The sequence below is a fragment of the Phalaenopsis equestris genome, unplaced genomic scaffold (assembly GCF_001263595.1).
Source record: "Phalaenopsis equestris unplaced genomic scaffold, ASM126359v1 Scaffold000121, whole genome shotgun sequence".
NCBI lineage: Eukaryota > Viridiplantae > Streptophyta > Magnoliopsida > Asparagales > Orchidaceae > Phalaenopsis > Phalaenopsis equestris.
Genome location: NW_018164563.1, coordinates 1,365,600 through 1,391,512, shown reverse-complemented (window position 1 = coordinate 1,391,512; position 25,913 = coordinate 1,365,600). Strand labels below are relative to the sequence as shown.

At 36.6% G+C, this 25,913-nt stretch overlaps 2 protein-coding genes and 1 long non-coding RNA gene across 6 annotated transcripts; 1 reads left to right on the top strand and 2 right to left on the bottom strand.

Moving 5' to 3' along the window:
- Positions 1 to 16: 16 nt before the first annotated feature.
- LOC110021115 (protein BREAST CANCER SUSCEPTIBILITY 1 homolog) lies at positions 17 to 8,646 on the top strand. 2 transcript variants are annotated; one of them, XM_020719458.1, is made up of 14 exons: positions 17 to 383; positions 843 to 896; positions 968 to 1,038; positions 2,696 to 2,806; positions 3,047 to 3,540; positions 3,621 to 3,719; positions 3,916 to 4,941; positions 5,021 to 5,121; positions 5,226 to 5,412; positions 5,623 to 5,723; positions 5,876 to 5,984; positions 6,075 to 6,240; positions 6,347 to 6,465; positions 8,146 to 8,646. In XM_020719458.1, exons 1-14 carry the CDS (start codon positions 328 to 330, stop codon positions 8,491 to 8,493), a joined length of 3,042 nt encoding a protein of 1,013 aa, XP_020575117.1. In that variant the 5' UTR covers positions 17 to 327; the 3' UTR covers positions 8,494 to 8,646. The 2 variants fall into 2 exon arrangements, with proteins under 2 accessions (XP_020575117.1, XP_020575116.1); XM_020719457.1 differs by having other exon boundaries at positions 5,012 to 5,121.
- LOC110021116 lies at positions 5,891 to 7,276 on the bottom strand. Of its 3 annotated transcripts, XR_002293613.1 has the most exons (4): positions 7,072 to 7,276; positions 6,881 to 6,961; positions 6,059 to 6,111; positions 5,891 to 5,976 (listed from the first exon to the last, which is right to left on the bottom strand). It is a non-coding gene; the product is annotated as an uncharacterized LOC110021116 (long non-coding RNA). The 3 variants fall into 3 exon arrangements; XR_002293611.1 differs by having other exon boundaries at positions 6,881 to 7,276; XR_002293612.1 differs by having other exon boundaries at positions 6,885 to 7,276.
- A 1,197-nt stretch (positions 8,647 to 9,843) lies between the features above and the next one.
- Positions 9,844 to 25,261, bottom strand: LOC110021110 (hydroxyproline O-galactosyltransferase GALT2-like). Its single transcript, XM_020719450.1, has 7 exons — positions 24,033 to 25,261; positions 14,046 to 14,278; positions 13,644 to 13,934; positions 11,204 to 11,332; positions 10,907 to 11,080; positions 10,300 to 10,407; positions 9,844 to 10,207 (listed from the first exon to the last, which is right to left on the bottom strand). The coding sequence occupies exons 1-7, from the start codon at positions 24,877 to 24,879 to the stop codon at positions 10,001 to 10,003; spliced, it is 1,989 nt and encodes a 662-aa protein (XP_020575109.1). The 5' UTR covers positions 24,880 to 25,261; the 3' UTR covers positions 9,844 to 10,000.
- Between the last annotated feature and the right edge of the window lie 652 nt (positions 25,262 to 25,913).

Here is a 25,913-nt window from a genome sequence, read left to right as displayed (position 1 = left end):
TCTTCCGAATCGAATGCGAACCGAGTCTCCAACCGAGGAAGAGGGAGATTTACCGCCCAAATTTGTAAATTTGTAATAGGGCGAAAACTCCCGCTAAAATTTCACAGATTTCTTGCCCCCTTCTTCAATTGGGTCTCTTCTCTCCCATTTTGATATCGAAAGCAGAGACCTTTCAGGCATTCGCATCTCGCCCTCTCTCCTTGATCTTCTTCTTTGTCCCCACCGATCGGTTCGTTTCAGGTGGACGAACTCCGAGTTATAGCTGCGTTTTTTGCTGTTCTTTTGGATTATTTCGTCTCCAGCTGAGGGTTTCCTCGCAGGGAGAACATGATGGACATTGCTCACTTGGAAAAGATGGGAAGAGAGCTCAAGTGCCCAATTTGGTAACGCATGACCCCCTTCTTCCTCCTTTTCTTCGATTCATTCCTCATCCTCCTCTTTCACCTGCTCAAATGAGACTGCTGATCTTGATTTTGTTTACATAAGTGTCGTCTGGTTAAGATTCAGTTTCAACTATCTTTGAAAGTTTGCTTTTTTATTAAGAAAACTTAATTTTTAGTTCACTATGTTGAACTTATCTTTAATAAAATATTGCTATACACATTTTGGAATGATTTTTCATCTCATCTTGCTCACTAATGTAAGATAGCCAGTTTTCCAAATAGAAAATGCACTAATTGTTTTTGTCAATCCCCATTTGGGAATCATGTATTTTCCCATTGAAATAAAAATACTTGTGTGGCCACCAATCTTGACTCATTTAACATCATGTTGGATATGAAAACAGTTAAGTAGTTCCCACAATGGCTATGTATTTGATTGTTTGTTCGACATTTTTGCAGCTTGAGCCTCCTGAAAGATGCAGTTACGCTTGCCTGCAATCATGTCTTCTGCAAGTATGCGTCTAAAGCTTTAACATCTCCCTAGTTATTTGGTTGTGGTTAATGAAATTGTTTTCTATGTTCAGCTCATGCATTGTGGAATCAATGAAGTCCGTCTCTTCTTGTCCAGTATGCAAAGTGCCATTTCGGCGCAGAGGTACATCAGACATCTTTTCACATTGTGCCTTTTTATGTACTTGTCACAAGTTTTATATACTTCTTAATACTTAGATGGTTCTGAAAATGGGAAACTTAGTATGATAGTCTTATTATATCTTCAATGATCATTAATGGTAAAGCATATGACATGGAATTGGAATAGGAAACAAAATATGCAACAACATATTAAATGCACATGAAGTATTTTCTAGGCATATGTGATCTACATAGTGTCAAAACCAGGCCAAATTTCATGCAACACAAATTTAAACACGTTGTTCTTGCTATGGAAAGCATAAGGTACATCTACTATTATCCTTAAATGATTTACAAATATTTGTTAGATTTGTAGAAATTTTTATTCTTCTATCTTTTACTCAACGGTTTTATGAAAGGATGAAAAAATTGTTGGTATGACTTTTTTTCACCTATTTTTGTCTTTTAATTAACTTGTGAAATGAAAGATTAAAAGCTGAATGTATTCAACTTTTTTGCATTCTATGTTAAATCATATTACTACTGTTTAGAGTCTGCAGTTTATGCAATTTTTATCTCCAGTATGGCTTTCTTATTTTTAAATCTAGAAAATGTTTCTCTAACATGGGGTTTAGACTATATGCAATTGATCAACCATTGAGATATTGTTAGAATGAAAGTATTGATAAGGGTATAATCATTTTGAGTCTTCTTAATTTGACTTCATATAGTTCATGAGTTCAGTTTAATGAACTAACATGTTAAGTTTGAGCTAACTCGCTCATTTAAACATATTAATATATATTCCATTATAAAATATTAGAATGTGAATGTTTAATTACAAAATTATGAAAATAATTTATAAATTATTTTTCTCCCCTCTAACTCCCCTAATATTTTCAAATGGCTATTCATAGTCTATGTAGCATTATAATATAAATTGGATTGTGAGCTAGCTTTAATTTATGTTCAAACTTGACTCGACTTATTTGCATCCTTAAATATATGTGATTTTTTTCCATTTGATATCAAGCTTGTTTAGAAACTTTATCTCAAGCTATTCATTAGTGATTCTTGTTGGTCAGCCGTGGATATTGAATCCACAAAGATTGATGCTAGCCATCCCCAATTTCCCCACAATTTCTTTTTTTCAACATTGGCGGGCTTAACATTTGTAGTACTCGTTCAAATCTAAAATTTTTTTAAAGGGTTTCTTTTGTATCATAAGTTTTTTACCTTACTGCTCTCCACGGTATCCTCCAAATTTGTTTCACTTGAAAGCAGCTTATTTTGAAGAAGTCCTTGTTGATCGGTGAATCCACAAAGATTGATGCTAGCCAAACTACACCAATTTTCCCACAATTTCCTTTTTTCGTCATTGGAGGGCTTAATATTTGTAGTGCTTGTTCAAATTTAAAGTTTTTTTAAAGGACTTCTCTTGTATCATAAGTTTTTTTACCTTATTGTTCTCTACGGTATCCTCCAAATTTGTTTCACTTGAAAGGAACTTATTTTGAAGAAAAAGTACATCCTATTGAATCATATGATATATATATATATATTTATATAGATATATATATAGATATATAGATATTCCAATGCCAGTGAAGCTGATGATGCCTCTTTTCATGAAGTTGGAGCTTGCTTGTACTAACATATGCTTTCTTTAATTATTTCAGAGGTCCGACCTGCTCCGCATATGGATAACTTAGTAAGCATCTACAAAAGCATGGAAGCTGCTTCAGGATTTAATATATCCACATCGCAAGTATCCCCTCCCAAAAATGCTGGTAACATTCTATCCTTTTTTTTAGTCGATTCTCTCTCATAATCAGCTATTGAGAGAATGAAGAAAATGTTATTTATGCACCAGCAACTACCTGTGTATGCTTTTATGCCTTCTTATTTGTGTATTAGTTCATGTATAATTTTACTCACGGCTTCAATCATTCCCTTTTTTTTTTCATTCCTTCAGTTATAAAAATATGTGCATATCACTTAAACATCTGCCTCTACATTTTTTTTGCCAGAGAAGCCTTCTCAAGTAGCTGATTATAAAAAAACTAATGCATTAGAGAGTACTATGATGTCGCAATCAAGTTCTAAGGGTAAGAGGTTATCTAGAGGAAAGAGAAAGACAATGGAGAAGGTTGATTCTATAACTTCTAATCCATGCCCGCCAACCAGGCCTTCCTTTTCATCCAATAAAAGAATACACGTGACACCATACCCCATTTCTGAAACTCCAATATCACAAAAAAGGGCCAATAAGTTGGTAGTTTCAACCAATGAAGATACAAATATAATTGAGTTACAGGATACCAATGATCTAGCTTACAAAGGGCTGGAAGATTCTACGTTACAACCATTCTTTTGGTTGAGAGAAGCAAATGATGAGGATGAAGGTTTAGAAAGGACAATTACCCCAGAAATGACCAGTTTAACAACACCCAAAAGTGTTCCATGTTTTAGTGATATCAAGGATTCTGACGATGACAGTACTCCTAAGAAACTGACCCCCATGGTAAGAATTGAATCTCTTAAAATAAAAAAAATACAAGCTTTTTCAAATTTGTCCTTACTTTTGGTGATCTTCAATTACAGAGCAAGGCTGCAGCTCAAGAAGCTTTTGATAGCGAAATGTTTGAATGGACTCAAAGGGCTTGCTCACCTGAGCTCTTTTCAACACCACCAAAGAAACAGGTGCAGTTAGTTGTCATATCTATAACAATCTTTATTTTGAGTAGTGTTTCACATATTAATCAACACATTTTTTACACATTTTATGTTGCATGCTATACATAAGAGGATTGAGTTATGAGGTGGGGGACAAACATCACATTTTTTATGCTCACTGTTTTAAGAGTAGTAAATTTACTTGTTGTTCATTGAAATGCAGAAAGCAGGAGGAAAAAGATTCAGCGGGTTTCAGGAAGATAAATGTGGAGAAAGATTCCCTGCCAATAACAACTATGCTAGAGATCTTGAGAGTTCAAAGCCATGTCAACTTGATGAGCGTAATAAAACCACAAGAAATACATGTAAGAAGAAAGGGACATTAAAAAAGAGACGCAAGCAAAATAAAGAAAAGACAGTGGAGGCATATACTCACGAAACTGCTACCATTTCCTTGAATGAAGATCATCAGTTTGGCTCTAATGAAATAGTTGAAGGCTCAAGTCAGGAGAAAGAGCCTTCAAAACAGATATCTCTTTTAAGATCCAAAAGGAAAGTTTATAATAGTCATAAATTCAATTTACTTCAACCCAAAGCCCGCGTAAAAAGGCGGTTGAAAGAATTCAATGGATGTGCTGAAGTGAATAAACAGCTTCCTGCTAAAGCTGCCGAAGAAATCCAGAACCAAGAGATTAAAGATGAGTCTATGACATTAGCAAGCCATGGTAAGTCGATGGAAGTTGTGGATGTAATGACAAAAGGCCAGAAAAGAAGCAAGAAAGTTTCATTCAAATCACCAAAACTGATCAAGAGATTGTCTTTAGATTGTGTTGAATTAAAAAAAGCTGATGCTAATATTCTGAGCAATCCTAGTAAAGATAAAACAACAAATAATGAAATCGAGAAAGCAAATTCTAGGCTTCAGTTATTATCTTGTAAACAGAATGACGGTTGTAGAACCAGAGTAAATCAAAATATCCAGATGGGTGTTGTAAGGAAAGGTAAACAGAGAAGGCCGCATATGCAAGATGTTGACGATTTATCATCAATGGTTTCTCACAAAAAACAACATTCTTCCACAAACAATCTTATGCCAGACATTCAGACTTGTATGAATCTACAGAAATGTTGTCTTTCATCAAGAAGCAAGGAACTTCCTCACCCTACCATGAATGAAGTTACAAGAATATGCAAAAATATTCATTCCCCAATTAGATGCGCTTTCTGTCACTCTTCTAATGATTTAGAGGTAGCTACTTGTAAACATATTGGGTGCTATAGCTCCTTTATTCTTCTTAGTTTACTTTGATGGTGTCTAGAACTTGCAGGTTTCTGGAGAAATGATGCACTATTGTGATGGGAAATCTGTTGATGAGGATCATAATGGAGGAGTTAATGTTATTCATTCTCATAAGAACTGCACTGAATGGTCCGCGATACTACGAAAAAAAAAAACATGTTGCTTTTATGCTTAGTGCTCAGAACATTAAAATTCCTTTTTTGATTAAAATCTGAATCTGTCTTCCATTTAAGGGCTCCTGATGTATACTTCGAAGAAGATTTGGTTATCAATCTCTCAACGGAATTATCAAGAAGTAGAAGGATCACATGCAGCTGCTGTGGCATCAAAGGAGCTGCTCTTGGATGCTTTGAGAAGAGCTGTCGACGAAGCTTCCACTACCCTTGTGCTAAACAGACTCCAGAATGCCGCTGGGATTATGTAAGTGATGAGACAATACATGATAAAAAAAAATTACAGAAAATATATTCTAGCTAATTTTTTAGGTGGGATAATGTAAGTGTTATTCAAGTACAAACATTAACAAGACCAATTTAACCCCAAATCTAACACCATAATGCTCCATACCATAAAACAAAATGTTCATTATATTATAGTTGCAAAAGCTTATGTAAAGCCATAACTCGACAGGAAAACTTTGTGATGCTGTGTCCTTTGCATTCATCATCCAAATTGCCAAGTGAGATGTCTGAATTGCAAAAGCTGAGCATAAAAGCGTCTGCATCAAAAGGGTATGTTTTTTCTATATCTCTCTTTTTTTTCTAGAAAAAAATGTTATATATTCTGCTTGATCAATAATGGATACAATTACTCTAGTTAAGACATTTATTTCTGACTTAATAAATTTATATTTAGCTCTTTTTCCATTGGCTGTAACTTCTAGAAAAACACAGCTCAAGACGACTAATGATAAGAATAGCTTGTGGGCGTGGCCTGCTGGATTGCCTTGCAAGTGGGTCCTTTGCTCCTCCGGCCTTTCTGGAGCTGAGAAGGTAAAGGATATTAATTGATTTACTAAAACTGAGTTCGAAGAAAAAAGAAAATTTTAACTTCAGAAAGTTTTTACCTGTTTCTTTATTCAGGAAATATTATCAGAGTTTGCAAGGTTGACAGGCATATCTATATCAAAAGCGTGGAGTTCAGCGGTTACTCATGTGATTGCATCAACTGATGATAATGGATCATGCAAAAGAACTTTAAAGTTTCTGATGGGTATTCTCTGTGGAAAGTGGATATTAAGCATTAAGTGTGAGTGCATTTCCACCAAGTTGCAAGGCAAAATCAAATTACAAGCATAGGTGCTGAAAAGTTACTTGAATTTTGCTTTGAATTCTAACATGTTTCCATTGCTCAGGGATTAAAGCTTGCATGAAGTTCATGAAACCAGTTGATGAAGAAAAATATGAAATCACCGTTGATGTCCACGGAATTCACAATGGACCACGGAATGGACGAATGAGGATTATTAACAAGGTGACTTCCATTATAAACCTTTTTATTGGGTGGCATTTCGATACATACCAGAAAATTCCTTTGTATTTACATATCTAACACCTAAACTTTAATTTTTTGCATCTATACCACCCAAATATCTGATGTCACTTGGAAAATACAACCATTTTAAATTTTAAAAAGTGAAATGCACCTTGTAATGCATAGGTAAGTGTTGTGATATGTTGAAAATTTAAAATGATTAACTACTAAGTGAATAAAATAACACGAGAAAATTTACACCAGAAAAGAACACATAAATTTATATGATTTGACAAATTACCAAGTGTTGTGATATGTTGAAAATTTAAAATGATTAACGACTAAGTGAATAAAATAACACTAGAAAATTTACACCAGAAAAGAACACACAAATTTATATGATTTGGCAAATTACCTACATCCAAGGAGTTGCAGAGGATACACCGTTTGATCACTTCAGAAAAATCTCTCTTTTTCTTCTTTCTCTACTCTCTACCTGAGAGCCAACCAAAACAGAAGAAATCAGAAAAGAAAAATTAATCAATAAGGATGCCTGTAAATTCTTCTTCTGTTCCCTTGCGTAAGCCAAGGACAGAAACTCTATACAGTTTCTTCTTCCCGTTCCGCCAATTGCTGCCTGGTTGAATCGCTCGGAACTCCTTCCCGTCGGTCTTCTTCGGCACAGCAGAAACAACCCCGCTTCTGTTCGCTGGAGGGAGTTCGCTCTCGCGTCTCACGCACACAGCCACATGAAGAAAGAAAAACCACTTTTTTTTTTTTTGTTTTCCGTAAGCCACACTTGCAAACAGGAAAACCGTGAAGGAACAATTAACAATAACTGCTGCTGGAGAGCCTTTTTATCTTCTCCTGGCAAACCGATTAAAGAATGGCGGGACCCGTTATTTAGGAAGCGGCATGAACAGTTGTTTTAACCAGGTTCCACCATAAGAGTAATGATGTGAATAGGGTTGTAAATTTGGCTTGTTCGCAAATATCTATGCTTGACTTATTAAGCAACTCATATTTGGCTCTTTTGTTAAGCCTAACGAGTCAAATATGAACAAATTTTTAAGCTCGAAATATAAACGAGCAGAACATGAACAAAAGTTTGTTTGCTCTTATTTGGCTATAATTGGCTAAAAAATAAATAAATATATGCATCATAAATATTCATAAAATTAAATATTATAATTTAAAATTAATTAATTTTTATACAAACAGTTTTTTAGAAAAAATATTATTTTAATTTTATTTGAAAATTTAATTATTATAATAATTTTATATTTTAACGAGTAAATTTCGAGCCAAACACGAACACACTCTTCATGAGTCATTTTGAAGAAGAGCCAATTTCGAATGAGCCGAACATGAGCCCAACCTGAACTTGTTCAGGCTCGACTTATTTACAGCCCTAGATGTAAATACTCAGGAATTCAGTAGTATTTATATAAATCCTTCTTTTTTTTTGTTGAGTCGGTGTTGAGCAGAGTGTTGAGGAAGAAAGGTAATACCACTCAACCAAAAAGTCTTGTGATGCTTCATCATAAAGGAATTCAAGAGCATTCCATCATGCTTGTTATGGAAAAACAGTTAAAAACCTTTTATGGCTTTATTAAGTTCCCTGGTCACAAATTTTCATTCTTATTGAGATATTGATGAAATTCTCTGGTTTGATGTCAGGAGCCAAAGCTTTTCAGTGGATTTTGTTTCTATTTCTCTGGGGACTTTGTGGCTTCCTTCAAGGGCTATTTGCAGGATTTGATTACAGAAGCAGGAGGAAAGGTGTTACAGCGCAGGCCGATTTCAAGAGAACTTACGAAGCAATTGGATGATTCTTCCGACACGACCTTCATTGTGTACAGCCTTGAGCTTCCTGAGAACAACAGAAGAAATCAGAATGCAAAAGTTTTAGACCACAGGAAAGCTGAAGCAATAGCTCTTGCTGAAGATTGTGGAGCTAAAGTTGTGACAAACTCCTGGATTTTAGACTCCATTGCTGCCTCAACTTTGCAGGTTCTGCCAAGCTGAATTACTGATGATTCAAAGAACCCTACAATGTTTACAAAGCAGATTTTTTCTTGTGTTTTATAAAAAAAGGTTAGCACTTGTGGACTAGGGAACTGTGCTGAGCTTTATTTTATGGTTTGGTACTGTTTATAATGAATATGTAGAACAATAAACTTTGGCTTTAAAATTAGATAAAATATTCTGTTTTATGCATCTTTATTGTTAAAATGTGCTAGAACAATAAACTTTGGCTTTAAAATTAGATAAAACATTTTTTAGCGTATTATTCACTTTGTAGTTTGAAAGTATGCAGAACGACGATATTTAAAGGAGAATGTTCAATGATTGCTGGCTCTAAAAGGTAAATTAGCATTACCTTTTAGACGTAAAGCAATTGAGGATTGCGTAGTGACCTGCCGTTGCTGAAAACGCAAAAATATTCTTATGCTTCAAATGAGAAGGTGGTGAGTTTCTTTGGTAGGAGCGAATACCGACATCTGCAAAAATTTTTGTCTGGTGAAAACAACAGAGATGAATGTCCTCTGAAGTTTTTTTGCAACAACGATAATTTTTTGTTATTTTAGATTGCAGCTCGTCTCCTGTTTGACGAATGGCATTTTTTTAAAAAAAATTGATGAACATTGCCTTAATGAAATGTTCTTCCATACATTGCATTAAATCAATCATTCAGAAATGATTAGTGAGGTATAATGTTTGTTAATTTTTGCTTTCTTTCTTTCAAGTAAATTTTGTCACCTGGTGCCAATTAGACTAGAACTAGTTATTATCTTACTGTTCATTCTTGAGATACTTGAGTTCAGATAAAATCCCATACAGATCAATAGTTGTCTATCCAGACTGTTTTAAGTAGTGTTTAGCGTCCATCCAAACATATTTCAGAACATTTTAGATTTGATTCCAGTCAGAGTTTAATAAAATATCAAAAAGTAAATTTTCTAAGCCCAATTGATTCTCTTTCTCATGTTAGTTCTCCATATGTTGTCTAAAATTCCTAATTCAGCTTCTATCTTTTTTGCTTTATTATGATCTTCAGTTAATTTCCAGAAGACTTTAGTTTAAGATATTAAATAATCTGGCTCTCACAACAAAGCCCATAGATTTTAATATTATATGAAATTTCATAACAAAAATAATAGAATTTGTATGTTAAAAACTAAAAGCAACTTTAAAAACCACAAAAACTTTGATTTCAAACACCACACTCTAAAATCCTATGAAACTGATAATTTTGATTAATGACCAAATTGATGACAACAAAATCAACCAGTTTTTCAAAGTAATTTCTAACTATCAAGCAAACAAATGAATCCTGAGTGAATTAGTCAACTTTTCCTGTACAGGATGAAAAATGCAATTTATTTTAAGAATGAACTGCACATCTATTGGTGGTCTTTTCAGGCTTTATACAGTACTTACAAAGTTTAACTTTCCATCTTATAAAAAAAAAACAAGTGTAAAAATGCTGTGAGAATTGAATAAATTGGTTAGGAAAAGAACAATGCATTCATCATCTAAAGTTGCAGCAGCGAGCTCGGCCTCTCGCCAGTTTATCCCACAGGCAGATCATTTGCCTTGGAGATTGGTAATGTGAAGTGTAGTAATCATCCATGCAGCCATACTGGCAGAACTTCCAGTTGTGGGAATACCGGACCGGGGTGGAAGCATTGAACTCCTCAACCCACATGCCCATGCTCACATCTTCCATCTTGAACATCTGCATCCAGCCAACAAAATTCAATTTGATTTTTTCGTTAGGACATGTTTTAATATTCAAAAATTTGATGATTTTATAGTTAGCAAACCTACACTCAAGGTATGGTTCGCGTGCTTAGATACAATAAACTTTGCAATGTCGCTCGATATTATGTAACCAGGTCCATCGGCATATGGAGGATAAACTTTCTCCGGCCATTCCTGCATCCGATGGAACCAACAATGTGAACTTGATTCATGTAAACAATAGCGGTGTTAAACATTGCTCGATAAGCCAACTCGACTTGAACTCGATTGAAAAAAACTTATGTTCATGTTGACTTGAATGAGTTTCGGGTCGGTTCAGGCTATAAATTTTAGCCCGTTTAATTTTTTGGGTTAGGTTTGGGTTAACTTGTCAGCTCAAAACTACTACTCAAAATTTACTCAAATTTTACCTGAATTTGACCCAAATAACCGACAACATATGTTAAAATGGTTATTTAGGTCGAATTTGGGTCAATGAGTTGAATTTTCTGACCCATTTAATATTTGGCTCTGATTCGGATCTAACAAGTTAGGGCACTGTCAATTTCATGCCAGACCCAGACCCGACCCGCAAACCCAGTTTGAAAACCCCCTTGCAAAAATGTAGGCCAGTTAATGATTGTTTATAAACACAACATTAATGGCCAGATGAGTGTTTGTTCAAACAACTAACCTCATATGTTACTGCCCATTTTCCATTCCTGAGGGGCCTGTGGAAGATATTTAGATTACCCATATAAAGGGATTTCTGGCCAGCAGCATTATGCACCTCCCTCAGCACAACATCTAGCCGTACAAATGTATCATCATCGCATTTCATAATGTAAGCAGCAGTCAAGTTCTTTACCTGTAAGAGATGGGAGATGAAGAGGCAAAAAATAAAACTAGGGAGCAAAAAATTCCAGAGCTGCAAAATATACGCATATCATACTAGGAAGAGTGCTGATTATCAAAAAGGGAACATCCTTACCCCAAACTCACAAATTGCGACAGTTTTTAGCACCACTAGCTCATAACGATCCATGAATGGCAATATTATGATATCTCCAAAATATTCTGCTTCTCTCTTCAAAACCACATTAACTTCCTTCATTGGACTCTGTAATCAAGCTAATAGGATTTAGTATTGATGTCTCATCACAATCTTCTGCATGCAACAAGTATAATAAACCAGGCTGTAGAAGACAAAGCATGTTATAAACATGATTTATTTCAAATTTTGATGAATAGTTTGCCCTTTTTTTCTACTTAGTTTTCGAGAAAATATAACATCCAGGCTGACGTAAATTGTGTCCATAGTCCAATGATGGGGCGCCACGTGTCAAGTGGGCCCCACCGCAATGCACTGACATTGGCCAGTGCTAAAAGCGATGGAGCCCACTTGACATGTGACGCCCACCATTGGACTCCGGATGCATCCGGAGTCCGTATGTAATAATTTTTCTTAGTTTTCAGAGAGAATGCATACCAAAAGAGCTGTTATGGTTAAGTTGCATGCCAAAATCTCCTGTCATGTCCAATCCACACTAAGAAATGCAAACAATTCGGACAGATTATGAATTCTATCCATTAATAACCAGCCGCTATTTCAATTTGGTATCTCGAAAGCCTAGAAAACAAAATTTCTACGTTCAATTCTTAGTTCTAGTAAGGTACCCAAAACTCAGGCTCAAAAACTTTTATAATCTATATTATCTGATTGAGAGTTCTCTCTCTCTCTCTCTCTCTCTCTCTCTCTCTCTGATTCTGAACTTTCATCTGTAATCCCTTAGACCTCTGTTATAACAATTGTTTACACTGCATGGAAAGAAGTTAGAATCTACGTAAAACCAAAATATGGAGTCTCAACGACTGCCAAAGTTGATCCATACCAAAATATGGAGTCTCAACGACTGCCAAAGTTGAAGATGTCGATTTTAATTCATATAAAGGCAAGTTGATCCAGCTGATCATTTAGCTCAATTTGAATTGATAGTTTCTCTTCTCACTGTTGGCAATGCAATGAAAAAATGCTTGATCTTCGCTGTATTTAATAAGTGATTTACTAGGATGGCTTTATCATCATACTCTAGGAAGTATTACCTCCTTCACTAACTTTAAACAACAACATAAGTTCAATTCACTAGTTCTTAGAAGTCATTGAAGAACCCTGAGGCTTATAACCAAAGGTTGAGTGAGCCACCCCAGTATTTTGTCACTTATTTTCATTTTGAACTAATGGATGTGCGGGACTTCAAAATAGTTCTTGCTCAAGCAACGTTCATTCACGGACTCCGCAAAGTTCAACTCCACCAAGATCTTAACTTGAAAAAACTAAAAAGAAAGGTTGAATTGATGGAGTTGGCCAAAAGAGACATTAAAGCTAAAAAGTATGATTGCATAACTAAGATTTTCGACCTTACATTCAGGGCCCTCGGAAGTTTCACGACAATATCATCAAGATCAAAAGAACAAATAACAAGATATCTGAAACATATAACTAAAATTTTCATTAGATTCACGACATCATTGTCAGATCAAAAGAACAATTGCACTACTAGTAAGGAGGTTGTCACAAGAAATGTAAATAATAAGCTAGGACCCATGATACCTCAAAAAGAGAGACCTTAACTTAACATCAATGTTACTCGACCAATACTATTTTTGGATCGATGCTGGTAAAGAAAGTGGATAGCATCGAGTCGAACACCACTCCATATTTTTATAATAATTATAATAAAGGGAAGAATTTCGATCTACACTACTAGTTTCACCTGGAGTTACTTAAGAATATAGAATAATCGTTTTAATGGTCTGTTTGAGGCGGCTGCAATTGTTTGAAAAAACAGCTGTGAAGCAGATAAAGAAACTGCTATTTAAAAGCCACAACGACTATTATAAAACTTTTTTTTTGAAAAAGTCAGACCATAACTTTCTGGCAGCCACCACAGGTAGTCAAGTCTGATGGGAAAACACAGCTTTCAGCTGCAGTTTCTTTAGAACATAGACAATTCACATTTTTGCCAAAAAGAAAAAATTGTAGTCCGACACCACGCCGCCGCCCCAAACGCACCTTAAAACTAAATTCATCCTCACATCTAGATTGGAAGCTTAATTTCTGATAACTAATTCTTCTGAGTAAATGAATTTGAACATCTCAATTTGCAAAAACTAAACCATCAAAGTCATGGAATTCAAACATGTCAATTTATAAATTACATAATGTTTGCAACAATTTATTGCAATAATTCAGCATCCATTATGATTGTTATGATATGACCTACACTTAATGATAAAATAATTACATGACCAACCGGAGTAATGGGGCATTTTTCAACAATTTTTAAGGAAAAAAAAAATGCAACAATAAGTTCTACTGAAAATAATTAGAAAGCTGAGTCGCACGCAATTTCTTGCTAAGAAAAACTAACCAGTGCAACAAAGAAACGGGCGACAACATTTGATAACTTGATAGCAGAATATTGCATCCATGTTCTTCTAATAGCCATGCGTTCAGCAAAATGATTGGCAGCAGAGAGAATGCCAACAAAAAGTACAATGGGCTGTTTTGGAAGAGGACCAGACTTCCATGATTCTGAGAGTTCCAGAACTTGCTGGCGAGAAAAACTTGGGTGGGAACTGGGAAGAGAAGAAGCAAATACTGAATGTACATCAACATTTCCTTTGATAGCTATACTGGCAGTGTCTTCAATAGTAAACCCCTAAAATAACATAATAACAAATTAGCAATTCTCAATAATTGCAAAATAACACAAAGCAAACACATGAAAACTATGCTAGTAAATAAATAAATAAATAAATAAAAATAGTACCGGCCTATATGGGAATGAAGTTATGTGTCGTCCGCCAACATAGACATGATATCCTTCCACTGCAGCTTGAAACGTTAGGACAAACAACCTGCCCTCTACAAATGGATAAGGCCATGTTAGTTTTGGCTTCTTTGCTCGACCGATGAATCTCTTCAACCAAGAAGTCGATTTGGATTCTTTTGAATCAACGACATCACTACGGAACCATTTTTCACATTTAATGAATCCATCAACTGTTCAAAAAATAATTAAAAAACATACATTTTTAGACAAACAAATGCTAGCTAGAAGATAAAAAAGATAAAGATTACGATATCATTGTGTCTAATTTGTAAAATTCTTAAAAGATTCAAAAAAATAAATCACAAAGCTATGAGGTTAGACCGAAGAACAAAGCATCTTCATCAAATAGATGGTTGGGTTGCTTAACCAAGTTGTATCTGCAATTATAGCTGAAGTGTAGATAATTAGCTGACAAAATTTGAATCCACGGTTTAAAAACTAATGACAAAAAAAAGCTTTGTAGATACTATAAAAAACTGAAACATAAATATTATATTAATACATGTATATGAACATTCAAGTGAAAGAAGGAAATGAAGAAAACTTAATCCACAAAAATACAACCCATACACGCCTTGGCACCAAAATCAGCAAATAAACCCCAATGAAACGACAATAGATGGGGTAAAAGAAACACAAACAAGAACTGCTCTTACAAATTCAAAGAAAAATAAGCAAGCTGCAAGGTTGATCTACTATTCAAGAGGTAGATCGTCTCTCCTATATCTTAGACGTCGCTAGAAACACCACAAGAAGAAAGAAAACAACAGCCGCAACAAAATATGCCTAAAATAAAACAAATGCTAGGTTCCTCCTTTAAGAGAATTCTCATACAACATTTGAAAACTTTTCTTCTAAACTTCCCTCCAAACTCCCCTCAATTTCTCCTCCTTGAGTATTTGATTATGGATAGCGGGCTCCACCCCTTTGCCGCTGCATGGTGTCGCTTAGCTGCTTCTTGTGAAGAGGATCAACCCGTCTATGGATGGGGTGTGTAATAACTAAATTTTTTGAGAAATTTGATAAAAAAATTAATAACTTAAAATATATCTCAATTTTCGGATCCTTCGGAATTCAATCGAAATAATTTTATAAAATTCTACACGTTAAATCGTATAATTTGATATAAAGCATCATATGAAAAATATTATTGATTTGGGAGATATAAATTATTAAAATTATAAGTTTAATTATTAACCTTCATTATTTCCCTAATTCTCAACACTGTGGCCCACGGCTTAACGCCTCTTTTATTCCTTGCGATCGAATTAGTTCAGAGCTTCGATTTCTCCTCCCGAATCCTTCCTCCTCTCTATTGCGATTACGATTCTCCTCCTTCACGCGACTGCTGCTGCAGCTCAGAAGATGCAGAGCCTGCGACCCTTGCTACAGTACAAGGGCCGCAAACTAGCAGGGAGGCGAGTGGCACAGAGGACGCCACAGGATGCGGTTTAGAGCTCGGGTAATTTTTGTTGCTGAGAATCTCTTTTGCACGATCTCTGAAGCAAATTGAGGTTTGTCATTTTTTGTGTTTTTTCTTTCCAGTGGCCGTTGTGTCGCCACGAAAACCGTTTTAAGTTCTATTTTATATTTGAACAAATTAATGATATTTTGAGCTAAATTACCTAATGACCTAAGATATTATGAATTCCTAATTCTTTTAAGATTTCAAATTGGTTGCCTGAAACGGCGACTTAGAAACAAACGTGTAGAAGATTGTCATAGACGGCACAGTAAACTTTAGGTAACTGAATCCTGTGCAAATTTAAAAAGAATAATTGCATTTATGGAAATCACTAAATCTTAAAGTTGAATACAATATTTTATAGATTATTGAGCTCAATATAAAAGTTACATTAACCTCCAACTAACTATTGAAGATTAAGGCTTACGTGTGACAACTGAGACGAGTAATTACATTTATAAATTTTAGCAATCATCTTTATTTCAAAATGTATGTTGATTACATATATGCTACAGTTCAGCGAGATTTATATTATAGTAGATTATTCATATTGGTAGATATGAAAGACATGTATACAAAAATATGTATGTGATGTCTATATGTATGATATATATGGTGTAAGATAGACATGATAAGAAATACATGCATGATGAATAGAAGCACAAAAGAGTAAATATGTATGAGATAAATATATGAATGATATGAGAAATACATGATAATAATTGTACAACAGAATAAGAGTGAGTATGCATGTTTGTAGATTGCATAAAAATGTTCATAATAATGTATGTATGAAGAATGAAATAATTTACATATAAATGTTTATATGTGCATTTTCAGAGGAAGATTTTACCTCATAATGATATAGACAATGGACGTCAGTGTATCAGCGCGTGTAAAGTTTTTCTACCACTCCAGACAATTGTGATTGTTAATTCACTAATCATCGCGCCGATAGGATGATATCGGTCATGGCGAGTAAACCAGAGCTTACTTACCTAAATAAGTGTGATGTTTATATTGTTAATCGTTGTGCCAACAAGATAATATTGATCAGTAGCGAGTAGACAAGAGCTTATATCCTCAGACAATTGTGATGATTACATTGTTAACCGCTATGCTGATGGGATAATAACGGACAGGGGAAATTAAGGGTCTTTCTACTCTAGACAATTGCGATGTGTAGATCACTAACTATTATGTCGACGGGAGCTGACGACCAAGAATTTGTTAGGTTTTGTTGACGGTGATCCTCACAGAGACAAAAATATATGTAAATAGTATAAAGTTAAAGTAAAATTAAGATAAAAATATATAGAAGATTAGTGTATATTCATTTAGAATAAAATTATTGATACATGCTTAAACATATATCAGATTGCTTATAAAAATATTAAAGACCAACATATTACAAGATTTCTTATAGACTCACATGCATATTAAATTTTTTTCCTTGGATTAATGTAGTCTAGAAGCGACGTTACTCCTGAGTTATCTTTAGATAATTCATTATGTTGTTTTAATATCATTTTAGGTCTTAAACATTTGAACAAGATGAATAAAAGATGAACAAATTTGTATAAAAGACAAGAACAATAAACGGAAAAGTATAAATTTTTACTTATTTATTTTTATTACATTATTTAGTTATTTTTTTCATGTATTATTTGAATATTAAATTGTTAGTATTATAATTAAAATAATGGAGAATTTATTTCCATCGTCCAACTGTTATTTCCCGTCTTGGTTAACTCCAAGCCACGGGTCGGGTCGTGGCAGGGCGGGCCGGTTGAGAGGCATTTGACCGGTTCCTATTGAACCAGCCCTGCCCATGGCATAAAAATACTTCCCTCCCAAAGAAGTACCTTGTCCTCAAGGTAGAAGGATGAAAATTGCTTGTGGATCACCTCGTAAGACTCCCACATTGCTTCATAGTCTGACAATCATTTCCGCTTAACCAAGTTCTCCTTTGCTCTCCCTACTCGGCGCACTCCTTCTATCTCTAGCGGCTTCATAATCACCTCCAAGTCCTCCGTCAACGTCGGTGGCATTGTTGACAAGGATGTATGATCTTTGATCACACATCTCAGCTGTGATACATGAAAAATCGGGTGTAGTGCGAACGATGGTGGTAACCTCAAACGGTAGGTCATTGTCCCGATGCATGTCATCACCTCATAAGGACCAAAGTATCTTGGTAAAAATTTCTCGCTTCTCCTGGCCAATGTTTTATGTCGGTAGGGTCTCTGCTTCAGATAGACTGTTTGTTGGTTTAAATTACACCTCTCCTATGTTCATCTGTTTTCCTCTTCATGATTTGTTGAGCTCTCAGTAAATACCCCGTGAGCTTTGCTGGTATTATGTTCCTCTCCTCCAAGTACTTATTGACACTGGATACTGGTGTGATACTATGCCTATAATATATTAAATAAGGTGGATCTCGCCCATATAATATCTTGAAAGCGGTGGTCTGTGTTGCGGTGTGGTACAAATTATTGTACCAATATTCGACCCATGCAATCCACTTAGCTCATAACTTCGGTGTATCATATACAAAAAAAAACACAGATATTTCTCTACACTCTTATTGACCATCTCAGTCTGTCAGTCTAGGGATGATATGTGGTGTTTTTTTTAAGGATTGTCTCTTACAACCTCAATAGCTCTTTCCATAAGTGGCTGAGGAACACATTGTCCCTATCTAATACAATTGATTCAGGCACCCCATGAAAATAGACCACTTCCCGGATTAACACTGCCACAACTGAGACCGCAGTGTAGGGATGTCGTAAAGGAATGAAATGTGCATACTTAGGCAATCTATGACCACCATGATCATTGTGAACCTTTCTGACCGAGCAACCCCTCGATAAAAACCATCGTCACTTCTTCCCAAACCTTTCCTGGTAATGCTAACTGTTGTAGTAACCTTCTTTATGTCGTGGTTAAATACTCGTGTCACTGACACATATCACATTTTGCCACTATGTTCTTCACTTCTCTGTGCATCCCTGCCCAACAAAGCTCTGTTGCTAGATGACTGTAGGTCTTCTGCATTCCTGAGTGTCCCTCAATCACACTACCATGAAACTCGTCATAATCTAGGAATATACTCCGATGACTTGGGTAGCACGAATCATCTCTAGTTGAGCAGTTGTTGTCATCTTTAATGCATACCCTGGATGAATGTTTTGTTCTTGTATAACTCGACTCTTATTTTCCTCAGCTCCTCATTCTTTTTGTTCTCCAGTCTCAAGGATTTCCAATTTAAAACTAAGGGTACCGATAGGACCATCAATTGGACTTCCTCCACCTTTCTTGACAGTGCGTCAGCTGCCTTGTTCTTCAATCCTGTTTGGCACTGAATCTCGAAATCATAGCCCAATAGCTTACATAGCTATCTCTGATGCTCCTTAGCCATCATCCGCAGCTCCAGAAGATACTTTAAACTTCTCTGATCTGTCCTGACTACAAACTGTCATCCAAATATGTAGGCCCGCCAATTCTGAATGGCCAAGACAATTGCCATCAATTCTTGTTCATATATTGACTTTACCCTTGCTCTAGTCGTAAGGGTCTAGCTTAAGTAGGCAATCGTCCGCTGATTCTGCATGAGCACTGCTCCTAATCTGTATCCTAACGCATCTGTCTCCACCACAAATAGTTTATTGAAATCTGGAAAAGCTAATACAAGTACGCTAGTCATGATAGATGTTCAAATGATTGTGTTGTTGTTTCCTCCCAATTGAAATTATCTTTCTTCAATTGCTCCGTCAATGACCATGCTATTGTGCCATATGCTCTCACGAACTTTCAGCAATAGCTTGTGAGTCCCAAGAATCCTTTCAACTCCTTCAAATTCTTTGGTAAGGGGCATATTAACCATAGCCTTGATCTTAGAATAATTCACTGTTACCCCAGTGGTCACCACATGTCATAGGTACTCCATCTGTAACTGTGCAAGTGCAAAAGAACGCAAAAGAACATTTCTTCAAGTTAGCATACAACTGGTGCTCCCTCAACGTTTTCAGAATTGTCCTTAGGTGCCCCACATACTATGTCTCTGTACGACTGTAGATCAAAATATCATCAAAGAAAATCAGGATAATTTTCCGGAGATAAGGTTGAAAAAAAAACTCATAATATCTTTCATGTGTCTTGAATGCAGTCTTGTGCACATTTGTTGAATTCATCCCGATCTGGTGGTACCCTGACATGATCAATTTTTGAGAAAATGATTGTCCCATATAGCTCATCTAACAACTCATCAATCACAAGAATGTGAAATTTGTCCAACACTATTTTCTTGTTCAAAGTCCGGTGGTTTACACGGAATTTGCAACTATCTTTTTTTTCTTCACATACAGGACTGGATTGGAGAACGGGCTCAAACTGGGCCTGATTATCCCGACCTCGAGCATCTCTTGAATCAATATCTCATTCTTTTGAATTTGGGGGTATTGTATGGTCTGACACTGATAGGAGAAACACTCTCCTTCAATGTAATAGTGTGCTTGTGCACCAAGTAGCCCAGTCTCGTTTCCCAAATCGATTCGATCATGGTTTGGTTTTGAGCATGAGCAACACCATGGTTTTGCATAAGCTAGCATCTCCTCTCAGCGCCACCTTCCTTCCCTTCACTTGGAACTCCATCGTCAAGGACTTCCAATCCACTTCACTCTCTACATCCTTCTCCTGAACTAAAAGAACCTGAAAGGCACGCTCCTTGCAACGGTGTCCTGGGGCGTATTTTTCATCACAATGATAATACAATCCTTTGGCTTTTTTGTCCCGCACTTCTGCATCTATGAGACGCTTGAAATTACCCCCGGGGTGGGGTCTTGTACCCTTCTCCTTCTGCTCGTCTTTCTGAAATGATACAGTCGGGGTCCTTGGTGGCGTAGCTGTCACACCGCTCTTATAGAACACTCCGGTGTTGCCGCCTTTGTCGGTCTTCTTCACCTTTTTCTTGTCCTCCATCATCTGGGCAAGCTCCATCATCTCCCTCAAGTCTCGCAGTCTCAAGAGGCGGATAGCTGCTCTTATGTCGTGCTTTAGGTTTTTCAAGAAGTTCCCTTCCAATCTTGCTGTTGAAATCCCCCTCAACCTCCTTGACAAGAGCACAAACTTCTCTCGGTATTCCATAACCGTCTTCTCCTGAGTCGGAGCATAGAACTGCTCGTACAGGTCTCCTTTCTGAATAGTTTAGAAACGCTCCAACAAGCAATCCTTAAACTCCCCTCGTAAGTGCATCAGATACCTTGTCTCTATTCACTGGAATCACGCTAAAGCCTTCCCCTTCAAGCATAATCTCACTGTCATGATCTTCTCTTCCTCAGTCAACTGGTTGATTGCAAAGTATCGCTCCACCCGATACACCCATCCATGTGCATCCTCCCCTTCGAAAAATTAACATTTTTAGCTTTCTAACCCTTGCATCTCCACCCCCACCATCTCTTCCTCTGGTAATTCCCCCCATGTATCTAGGGTGGAACATCCTCCTCCGGTCATAGGCATACCACACTTTCGATTCCCTCCTTCCTCCATCGTGTTCTTTCATACCCCTCACACCATTCCTCCTCCCATTTTCAGCCCATCCCCCCTCCCTTGGAAGCCTCCACTCCTCTCCTCTCGGAGTCCTAGAGGGATGCTCTTGTAGGTAGATGATGTCTTCTTCATTGTCTTCTCTCTCGATCTCCTTCTCTTTTGACCTGTATAAGGATTCCTTTATCACCTCTTGGTTGGGGTTGGCAATTGGAGCAGTCGGCACAGCCTTGGATTGCATAACTATCAGTTTTTTCATCATCTCTCGCATTTCTCCTATGCTCTCAAATCCATCCTCCATTCGGATTTTAATGGAAGAAAACTTGTCTTCCATGACGGCAAACCTTTCTTCCATCCCGATCTAATTTGCCCAACCTCCCCTTCTAGCACATCAACTTTCTTTATTGCCATCCCACCAAGATCTAGGCTCTGATACCAATTTGATACACCTCGATACCAAAATCTGCGAACAAACCACGATAAGACGACAACAGATAGGTGAAAGAAACACAAATAAGGGTTGCTCTTACAAATTCTAAAGAAAACAAGCAAGATACATAATTGATCTACTATTCGAGAGGTAGATCGTCTCTCCCACACCCAAGATGTCGCTAGGAACACCATAAGAAAAAAAGAAAACAACTGCCATAACAAAATATGCCTAAAAGAAAACTAACCCTAGGTTACCTCATTAAGAGAATCCTCAAACAACATTTTAAAAATTTCCTTCTTTAACTTCCCTCCAAACTCCGCTCAATTTCTCCTCATTGAGTGTGATTATAACCCTAGCAGGCCCCACCCGTTGCTTTCCTTCCTCTGCCGCTGCAAGGGATTGCTCGGCTGTTTTTTTTTTAAGGGGGCGGGCCGGCTGGCAGGCATTCGATCGGTCCTTCCTGGACCAGTCTTGCCCGTGGCATAACAAATTCAATAGAGACATAGAGGTTTATTACGCAATAACAAGATTTCCAATGCCACTCACAATAATTTTGAGAAGTTATATGGTTACAATTAGCTTCAAATAATTTAATGTATAGCCAGAGGGTGGAGCGAGAAACTTTTTTTTAGTGGAGACACAAATTAATGACTTTAAAAATCACACTATGAAACCATGCTAACTTCTTTTGACATTATATTTTAAAGATATTAAACTCATCAATCACGGAACCATTGACCCAATAGTTGAACTATTTTCTTTCAATAATAAGATTTGCTAAACTATTAGAAATTATTTTGCATGCTAATCAAAGCCATGACTCTAAAGTTGGTGTCATTTAAGAAGTATATTGGCAAGTTCAACTAATAACCATATCTTCAAATAAAAATGCAGCCTAAAGGGAATAAAGTGGGAGAATGCTAAAGTTCAATGTTGCACAGAACAATATTAGATCATGTACATCAATTTGATTATTTTGTTGTATATGACAATGTTCATCTGTGAGGGTAATAATGATGATGAAGAAGTTCAATTGACATTTGCAGTTGAATATGAACAAGAAGCACTGTACTGTACTAGCTAGCTAGAAATGACAAAGCAACTGCTTGCAGCTTGGGGACTAGGTGGAAGGCATAGGTTGGATTGATGTCTATGATTTTATTTATAAAAGAAAAGAAAATTATAAATTTATTTTACTCAGCTGGGCCAATGGAAGTAGGGGCCCACCATATGCACCCATTGTAGTTCCGCCTATGTGTAAAGCATAATATTCAACAAAAATTTCTTGAACTTCCGCAAAAATTTCTTGTTAGTGATCAACTTGTGTCTAGCTTGTTAAATAATTTATGTTTGAATCATTCGTTAAATAATCGAGACGGAACATGAACAGTTTTTTTATGCTTGAATTATAAACGAGCAAGACACGAACGGGCTTTTGTTTGATCATGTTCGGCTGGTTTTAGCTCAAAATAAAAAAAAATTATATATACTATTTATATAATAATATATAATATATATTTTTATTTAAGTTTAAATCACCACACCTTATGTAGTCATGTGATTATGCATCTTTTATTGCATAGGAATGGTGCAAGTTCGAATTCAACCACCTACATCTATTTTTTAAATTAATTTAAACGAGCCAATTCGAGCTGAACACGAGCTGAAAATGAAAATAAACATTTTTTCGAGCCAAACACAAAACAGACTATTCACAAGCCATTTCGAACACGAGCCAATTTCAAAAATAAAAAAGCATAAAAGAGCTGAACACGAACACATGTTCAGTTCCCTCCAGCTTGGCTCATTTACACCCGTAATCACAAATGCTCTTGTTATGGGCAAAAATAATGCTTTCTATTACCATGCTATTAAAAATGCAAATTCCAATTTAAACTTATAAAGGATATCAATGCTTCACATGCATATATCAAACAGACATGACCAAAATAAAATAAACAGGTAAGAAATAATTTCAAATTTTCTTACAAACTACTCAAGGACACTATGATATATTTAGATAAGAATCTCAGTAAATATCCATACACTTGGAAGCATTGGTTGTACCGACCACTCCATATCCCTTCTAGTAGAATATCCATTAATAGAACGGGAAAAATAAAAACATAAAAAAATAAAAAAATAAAAAATGCTGGTCAAGCCCACTTTAGCTTATAGCCAACAAACCCCACCATAAATTGTGCATTATTTTCTAATAATTTTGGTTTATTGTGATGAATTCATCATAAACTACAACTAAGTGTCACAAAGACTCTAAAAAAAAGATAGGCACACTGCACAGAGTATAATCTGAAGGAAAACAACAATCAAAACACATCTTCACACAAACACTCAACCAACGGCTAGTATCATTTGAAAACTTAAATTCATGGACTTGCAAAATCAGTTCTAAATCAGCATACCAACCTTTATAACAGCAAGAAACAAAATGGAAATCTGAGTTGCAGGATTACTAAAATACCTGTATCATCATCATCCTCAGAAGCAACTCCATCACACCGCATTGATTTCCCCCATTGCTTTCTGAAACATGTATTGTGCTCAATGACAGCTCTGCCGCTCCAATCACCCTTCAGCCTCGGATTAAAGTGCAGAATCTTGGGCGGCTCCTCTCCATCAACAGCCTTCAGTCCTTGCAGCTCAACCATGAACTGGGACACCATGGCTACTCCTTTCCCCTGCTTCAACTTTGCCAGATGAGGCACATATTCCTCATGAGCTCTGTGAGGAGTACCGATCACAGTGATGGAAGATCCCACCTCAAGTCCACATGGAAGAAACATTAAGCTCTCTTGGGTTCCCATATCACTTTTACCCATGGAGACAGACGATGGGCAGGGCTCCTGCTTCCCTTCAAGCAACGCAGGTGGCTTCAAATCCCCTTTGTCTTCGTAATGCTTTACTTCCTCCCAAGCTTTCATTCCTAAAGCCCAAGCTTCATGAGCCGTCCTCTCCAACTCAGTGCTGTTGCAACCCCACTGCCGTCGTTTCAGCAATAAGTGGTGCGTTGGGAGAACGATCGGATCCCCGCCGGGCTTCGGCGGAGGGTTTCCGTCGTCGAGGCGGCGGTGGAGTGAGTCCGAAGAGGAGATGAAGACCGGCCGGCTGATTTCGGCGACACCGTCAAGATCCACAAGACGATCAATTTCGTTGAAATTCCGGTCATCGTTAATCAAACCGGCGAGCTCTAGTATGTGGTGGAACTTGAAACCGATGATGAGAAGATAAACTGCAGCCATTGCGAAGAGGATGTGAGATAACCTCCATTTCCTCCCAGCAATGGCTTCCATGCTCTTCGATCTCTTCATCCTTCTCCAAATGGCAGGAAGCAAACCCTAGGGAAATCGAAGATGCTCTCCCACGGGGTGCCTGGATGTAGTGGAGGCTGGTAAATGCTTTTGGAAGCGTTTGAGGAAGAGGAGAAACTGGTATAAGAAGCGGTGAGACTCGCCGGCTTTCAAGAAACGGAAGCAATCGCAGACTGAAATCTGTGGTCGTTTTCGATTTATCGAATTAAATAAGCGTCAGGATTGCGTTTTTTGAAAATTGATCATTTTTAATGCAAGGAAAAGTTATCTCTTTTTTCTTCTTTTTGCGAGCTCTCGCGGTGTCGCCATTAGTCGTCATTTGCAGGATAAATGCAGAGCGGACGAGGAAGAGGGAACTGGGAAGTGGAAGAAGATAATAGTTCAAAATAAATAAATAAATACTTATTTAGAAATAAAGGGATTTACACTATATATATATATATATATTTATTAAAAAAAGTTGAAATCTTTTTTTGTCATATATCATTTCTCTCGAAGGGTTGAAAACCTTGTGTGTTTGCTTCTGATTCGAAGGGCCCGCACCACGGGATTCGAACCCTCGACCCGAGGCAGTTACTCCATATGTCACACTAATGATTCGGGTCATTTGCGCACGCGCATGCGCACACACACACATACATAATGTGAAAAAAATGAGAGTTAAGCCCACCTTTATTAAAAAGAAGAAAAGTAACAACCAAGCAAACAAAGACATGAAATATAACACCAAGAAAATAAACTAAACAAACCTAAAAATCTAAATCCAACAAATAGCCAAAATAAACTAAAAGACAAACATAACACCAACCATATGAAGATAATTCGGTAGAGAAAATGCCTCTAAATAATGAATATGCTCAATGAAAACCGACAAAACAAGCACCAGCACATCTTCAACTAGAAGTAGCAGATGCAAATACCTCTGAATATCAGTAAAGAATAGTCACCAATTGTAATTCAAAAAAAGAATCCAACACATCAGTAGGAGAACAAAAAGAGTCAAAGAGCTAATCATGGCCAAATCTCTCCAAGAT

What these genes read in the sequence shown, in the direction of transcription:
- LOC110021110 (XM_020719450.1), bottom strand. Translation starts at nt 24,879, where the DNA reads ATGAAGAGATCGAAGAGCATGGAAGCCATTGCTGGGAGGAAATGGAGG. An exon ending in CTTCATTCCCATATAGGCCG is followed by an intron (nt 13,935 to 14,045) that starts GTACTATTTTTA and finishes ATGTTATTTTAG; the next exon opens with GGGTTTACTATTGAAGACAC. An exon ending in ACGCGAACCATACCTTGAGT is followed by an intron (nt 10,208 to 10,299) that starts GTAGGTTTGCTA and finishes GGCTGGATGCAG; the next exon opens with ATGTTCAAGATGGAAGATGT.
- LOC110021115 (XM_020719457.1), top strand. Translation starts at nt 328, where the DNA reads ATGATGGACATTGCTCACTTGGAAAAGATGGGAAGAGAGCTCAAGTGC. An exon ending in CTAAGAAACTGACCCCCATG is followed by an intron (nt 3,541 to 3,620) that starts GTAAGAATTGAA and finishes CTTCAATTACAG; the next exon opens with AGCAAGGCTGCAGCTCAAGA. An exon ending in AAAGCGTCTGCATCAAAAGG is followed by an intron (nt 5,724 to 5,875) that starts GTATGTTTTTTC and finishes TGTAACTTCTAG; the next exon opens with AAAAACACAGCTCAAGACGA.